Source organism: Octopus bimaculoides, chromosome 7 (assembly GCF_001194135.2).
Source record: "Octopus bimaculoides isolate UCB-OBI-ISO-001 chromosome 7, ASM119413v2, whole genome shotgun sequence".
Lineage (NCBI taxonomy): Eukaryota > Metazoa > Mollusca > Cephalopoda > Octopoda > Octopodidae > Octopus > Octopus bimaculoides.
In genome coordinates, this window is record NC_068987.1 from 56,989,014 (window position 1) to 56,995,866 (window position 6,853).

At 35.1% G+C, this 6,853-nt stretch overlaps 1 protein-coding gene across 1 annotated transcript in view; it reads right to left on the bottom strand.

Annotated features, from left to right (window-relative positions):
• Positions 1-1,656: 1,656 nt before the first annotated feature.
• The window catches only part of LOC106873893 (transmembrane protein 53), a 24,966-nt gene continuing 19,769 nt past the window's right edge, over positions 1,657-6,853 (bottom strand). Inside the window, exon 2 of the mRNA XM_014921419.2 lies at positions 1,657-4,888. Within this exon, the coding sequence (XP_014776905.1) occupies positions 3,998-4,888 (891 nt within the window). The 3' untranslated portion in view covers positions 1,657-3,997. The remainder of the gene's footprint in view (positions 4,889-6,853) is intronic.

The window sequence follows — 6,853 nt, forward strand, 5'->3', positions numbered from 1 at the left end:
GGTATTTGCACAGGTGTAGCTGCATGGTAAGAAGTTTGCTTCCCAACCACATGATTTTGGATTCAGCCTCACTGCATAGCACCTTGAGTGTCTTCTACTATAACCCAGGGTTCACCAAAGTTTGTGAATAGATTGGGTAGACAAAATTGCCCCAAATCATATATATATCATCATCATCATCATCGTTTAACATCTGCTTTCCATGCTAGCATGGGTTGGACGATTTGACTGAGGACTGGCGAACCAGATGGCTGCACCAGGCTCCAATCTGATTTGGCAGAGTTTCTACAGCTGGATGCCCTTCCTAACGCCAACCACACACAGATGAGAGAGAATGTAATAAATATAAATATAGAGGGGGAAGTTTACAATGAGAAAAGTGTAAATGAAAGAGATAAACAAATAGAGAGAGAGAGAGAGAGAGAGTAACATTTTTTCTGTTACTGTCACAGATTTTAAATTTTGTATATTGATGTACTTTTTTATGCTGAATCCGATTTTGTGATTCATTTATTCCAGAAAAATTTTAGAAATATGTTACAGAGGTTAAAAGTTTGATAGATAATTTTTACTCAATCAGAAAAACAGGATTTGGAAGCCAACATTTTCTCTGTGATAGCTGGCTATCATAAAATGAAAGTAAACATTACAACAATGAAGTTTTAAAAATGAAAGCAATTATATGTCCTATCAAAAGTGAGTGGTGAGGGGAGTATGCATGAGAGATATACATATACAGAGAGTGATAAAGAGTTTGGGTAATATATGGGAGGGGAAAAAGGCATAAGAGAGAGCCTGATGGAGACAAAGGGTGGTAGATTTGTCAATCTAAAAGTTGAGCCATTTCTCATAGCAAATGAAATCTTTTTTATTAATTACAACTGTAAACCTTGTTAAAATAGATTTCAAAAATCAAATCTGTTTTTCTTGAGGACACACTATTTCGGAGCCTTTCTGTGACATATTCACATACATACACTCATTTATATAGCAGATATGTGGATGTGTGCGTGTTACTGTTTCTTTGTCTTGACTTCAGATGATGGTTATAAATGAATGTCGCCATCATACAATCAGTGTCCTTCATTCTCAGTCTTCTGTGAAAACATGTCTGGTTCAGGAGAAATATTATCTTACTCGCAAAGAGGTAAGGGTTGTTGACAGGAAAGGCATCTAGCCATAGAAAATCTGCCTCAACAAAATTCTCTCCGACCCATATGAGCATGGAAAAATGGATGATGTCATTTTAAAGAGTGATAGTTTAGTAATGCATCTGAGATCATTATAGATAGAAATTAAAACTGAATCCAACAAACTCAAAAACACAAAAACAATCCATATCACTATAGAAACCGATGCAGAAAAAAAAAAGACAATCTTTTTTCTTTTTTTAACCCTTCTGCTACCAACCCAGCCGAGACTATTGCAGGCTCTCTGATATACATTGCCTGTTTCCAAGTGATTATAAATTAAAAGCTTACATCAAATTTTCATGTTAATTCATTTAATGTTCCAAATACTACTTTAATATTAAGTTAGTTTACCAAATTCTTTATCATTTTCACAACTGAAACAAAGGCAGTGTATTTCAATAGAAATATGGTAGCAAAAGGGTTAAATTAATAAATAAAAATAATAACAAGGATCAAGAGCAGGTGCATTGATGTAAACTTTATCTTGAAAGTCTGGAATCTGGTGCAGCATTTGTCCTTAATGTTTCCATCAGGTGATCAAAACATACAGCATGAAAATAAGCCATTCTAATAGAATCTATGACTGGGTTCTAATTCAAAACAGTCCTATCTATTTATGCTGAAGTAGAGAACACACGGTTATGATTTCAAGCCCTACTGGTGCTACTAACTGCTATTACTGCTACTAATCAGTTTGATTGAAATGGTATTGCACAAATATTTTTTTTCCTAATTTAGGCACCAGGCCACATAGTTGAAAGCAGAATATAGTCAATTAGATCAACTAGTACCTGTTCTCCTAATCACAAAGAATGAAAGGCAAAGTTAAACCTGGCAGGATATTTGAAAACAGTGTGAATGGACATTAAATAGCACAATGCTTTAAGTTCATTGCTCTACCAGTTCTGCCAGCCCTTCATAATAACAGCTACAATCAGCACCTTGTCACACAAGATTACCAAAACTCCCCTTGACTGATAAAACAGACCACAGGAGAGCCTTTACAGTCATTCAGTCTGGTTGTCACAGCAACCAAATATCTCTTATATCACATATTGCCATTTTAAAGAAAGGATGAGTCTGCAAAAATAAAACCCCAAAAAATGAGATAGTCATGGCTGGAACGTCTTTGAACCTAGGTCTGACCAGGGTCTAAACAACAATAACCTACTTCATTACTGAATGGTTAGGATGAGGTAGGATACAAGAAATATTAAAAACTATTACAGTCTTATCTCAAGTGATTATTATTTCAGCTATTTTCAACTCTCTTCTATAAACATGTTTTCTTTTGAATTTGGACACTGTGCCGGTGAGCTCTTTGATAAACTGTAATAATTTCAACAAAATAGTTGACACCCAAACAGAGTTCTTTTTTGTGTTGAATAAACTAGCCGGAGTATTGTAACAGATACATTTAAGGTAAACACTAATGTAGGAAAATATAAAAGAGTGATGTCTAGAAGAAAAGTGATGCTGTAGAGTGTATAAGATGACAATGAGACAGTGCATACAGGCGGAAACAGTGTGGTAATATTATATACAGGGACTGAAACAGTAATGTTTAAGAAGACTAGGGCAGCAGTAATATACAAGGAGACAGTGAGATAATAGTAGTGCATAGTTAGACAGTTTGTAGAGGACAGTGAGACAGTAATGTTTCCAAGCCAGTAAGTAATATATATGTAAACAATGATAGCTATGTATGAGAAGCTAAAAGGAGAATGAATAGTCTTTTTGGGGCTTGAATCAAGCACACACTGTATCATATTTAGAGACTGCTGAAGACCATAACCATCCAACATTTGGACACCACCAGTGGTCTTTTTATCAAGTTTAAGGGCTTCAGTGCTTAGCACACTACTCCAGGTTTAAGGACACAAGTGGAGGAAACACTGTGACAAGTGTTTGCTAAAAACTGAAATGTTTATAATAACAATAATAAAAATGATTATAACAATATTATTAATAATAATCATATAATAATAATAATAATAATAATAATTGTTTCTAACATAGGCACAAGGCCAGAAATTTTGGGGAAAAGGGTTAGCCAATAAATTCTACCCCAGTACTTGACTGGTACTCTATTTTGTTGATCAGGAAGGGCAAAAGATAAAATCACCCTTGGCGAAATTTAAACTCAGAATGGAAAGAGCTGTGACTAGATACCACAATGCATAATGTTTGATGCTCCAAAAATTCTGTCAATACAATAATAATAATAATAATAATAAAAACATTAATTTCTAACAATAGTACAAAAGCCAGAAATGTTTTGACAGGGTATTCATTCATTTGATCAATTTTGGCCTTAGTATGTAAGTGGTACTTATCTTAAGGAGGAAAAATAAAAGTTCAACTTGGCAAGATTTGAACTCAGAATGTAAAGAGATGTAACTAAATATTATAAGGCATTTAATCTATCATTCTACGTTTCTGCCATCCATTGCCATTTGATGTCCAATTGATATCTTTGTGTTTCAAAAGGAATATTATTAATATAATAATACTAATTGGGCCATGATTTAGAAACTGTTTGCAGTAGATAAGTGAAATAGCTGTCAAATGGATATTTCATAGAGATAATAATACATCTGAAGAACAAACATACTTTGTAAAGTACTATGTGATATCAGTTGAAAAAAAAAGTGTAAAATAAGTATTTTGTAAAGACTGATATATCTGTAGTACTAATTACTTTGTAAAATCAATGTCATATCAACAGAATAAAGTACTTTGTAAATAAGTGATATTTTGTAAAGAATATCTTGTAGTTGTTGAATATTCTAAGGAGAACAATATCAAGGTAATGAAGTGGACGAACGAGCTGGTATATCATCTGCTTCATCAGTTTTACAATTGTCATTTGAATCACAGATTAGAGGCAAACGGTCCAAGAAAGTTAATAAAATCTCAATATATTCTTCAGGATATTTCTGCAAGTGGCTAACATGTTTGGTATCATTCCAAGACTTGTAAAGGACAGGAATTCCATCATTTTCCCACAAAGATATAGTACTCTCAATCACTTCAGGGTTTGCAATAGAATCTTTATATGAATATAATAACAGAGTAGGAATCCTTCGTGCATTTCGTATGAAAGCATGGTTGGCTTTAGAAAAATGGTCAGTCACAGATTTTTTGAAGATTTTCAAGTATTGGTTTAATAGATGGAAGATTAGTCTCTGAGAAAAATAATTTTTTCCAATATTTACCGACATACCATATGCCACTCGATCTTTATCTACTGGACTATCAAAAACCTGACCAACAATACGTTTACCGAGGGCTGCAAGTTTCTTTGGTTCATTATCCATTTTCACAAGCATTTCCCCATAAATGTAACCACCCACTGAGAATCCATGCACAATAATAGGTTTATTTATACAGTCTTCTTTTTCTAAAAGATCAAAAATCTTTTCAACAAAACTTTGTGCTCGACTAGGTACAAGAACTTGTAGAGGGTTTACACTGATTTGTAACACATCATAGCCTTTACTACAGTAAATGTTGCTGTATTTCGTTAGATGGTGACTGCGAGCAAACATCCAGCCAAGCATTAACACAAGAGGAGGCCCGGTTCCATGAGCAGTGTGGAATGCTAAAGGAACTTTTGATTTCTTAAATTCTATATTTGTGTCAACTTTGTAGCCAGATATGAAACTCACCAATGTAGGCCGACATAGAAGCAACTGGAAATAGAAAAACAAAAGTGTACATTAGTAAATTTACCATGTCATATCATAATATTCTTATTCTGACATATGATTAAGTAACAAAATCTTTATTAGTTATGACAATATATATATCTATGGAGGTGCAATGGACTCGCAGTTAAAAGATTGCAGTTTCGATTCCCAGACTGGGCGTTGTGAGTGTTTATTGAGAGAAAACACCTAAAAGCTCCACGAGGCTCCAGCAGGGGTGAACCCTGCTGTATTCTTTCACCACAACTTTCTCACACTCTTTCTTCCTGACTCTGTTGTACCTGCATTTCAAAGGGCTAACTTTGTCACACTGTGTGTCATGCTGAATCTCGCTGAGAACTATGTCAAGGGTACACATGTCTGTGGAGTGCTCAGCCACTTGCACATTAATTTCAGGAGCAGGCTGTTCCGTTGATCAGATTAACTGGAACCCTCATCACCATAACCGACAGAGTGCTACAATATATATAAACATACACACATACACATACTATGTAAAATAATAGTTTCTAACAGCTGCACAAGTTCATAAATATGTAGAAAGGATCTCATCAATTAAATTGATATCCATACTTGGATGGCACTTTATTTTATTGACCCCAGAAGGGCGAAAGACAAAGTTGACAGCAGTGGAATTTTGAACTCAGAACATACACAGCCAGAACAAATATTCAAATATTACAAGGTATTTTGTCTGTTACACTAACAATTCTGCCAGTCTCTTCCACAAAAAGTTTGGCTAGAGCTTCAAACAAAATGCTTAGCAGTATTTCTTTTGATGAAGGTAACAAGCTGGCAGAACCATTAGCATGTTCCAAGTTCAAATTCTGTCAGTCAACTTTGCTTTTCATTCTTTTCAATATTATTGTTTGCATTGTTGCATCACCAAACATTAACATTCTATTTATATGTGAAATAAACGGCTTAGAATGCATAAAAAAACATGACAAAATGACAATAAATATTTCGTTGCACTAATTAATTACATCTTTTTAATCAAGAACAGATTAGTATCAATGAAAACATTTTCCCATTCCTTCCTCCTCCATTCAGGAGTTGACAGATGTACAACTATAACAGAAAGAGTAAGAAGAATTAAAATAAGAATATATCAAATGATTAACTGTCTTTTTAAAAAAAAACATCCTGTAAATACTATATCAAGTGTTTTTTGGAAAGATCAACGTTGCCTTCCTGGCACTTCCCACTACACAGTGTGGTTGGCGTTAGGAAGGGCATCCAGCTGTAGAAACTCTGCCAAATCAGATTGGAGCCTGGTGTAGTCTTCTGGTTCGCCAGTCCTCAGTCAAATCGTCTAACCCATGTTAGCATGGAAAGCGGACATTAAACGATGATGATGATGATGATATCTTAAACAACTTACCACCGCAACCACCATTCTCTTTTTCTCTCTCTCCATTCACTCTCTCTCTTGGTCATGTTTTCTTTGTAAAAACAGTGACAATATAGACTAGAGAAGACTTCAGTCTTATATGGAACAAGTAATAACATCTCTAGTGCTATTGCCATGATAAAATCCACTCGCTAGTTGACAATTGATTGGAGATAATGCAAGAAGTTTGCTTCCAAACCATATGGACCTGAGTTCAGCCCCAATATGTGGCACTTTATGGACCAACTGAAGCTTTGTGAGTGGATTTGGCAGATGGAGACAGAAAGAGGCCTGCAGTGTATATGTGTGTGAGTGAGAGAGAGAGAGAGATAGAAAGAAAGAGAGTGTGTGTGTGTGTGTGTTACTGTCTCCTTGCCTTGATTAACTTCATAAGATAGCTGTAACTGAATGTCACTGTCATGCAAGTGGTGCCTTTCACATCCCAATCTTCCATGAAGACACACATCTGGTCAAGTGAGGTTTGGCAACAGAAAGGGCATCCAGCTGTAGAAAATACACCTCAATAAAACTTCATCATACCTATGCAAGCATGGAAG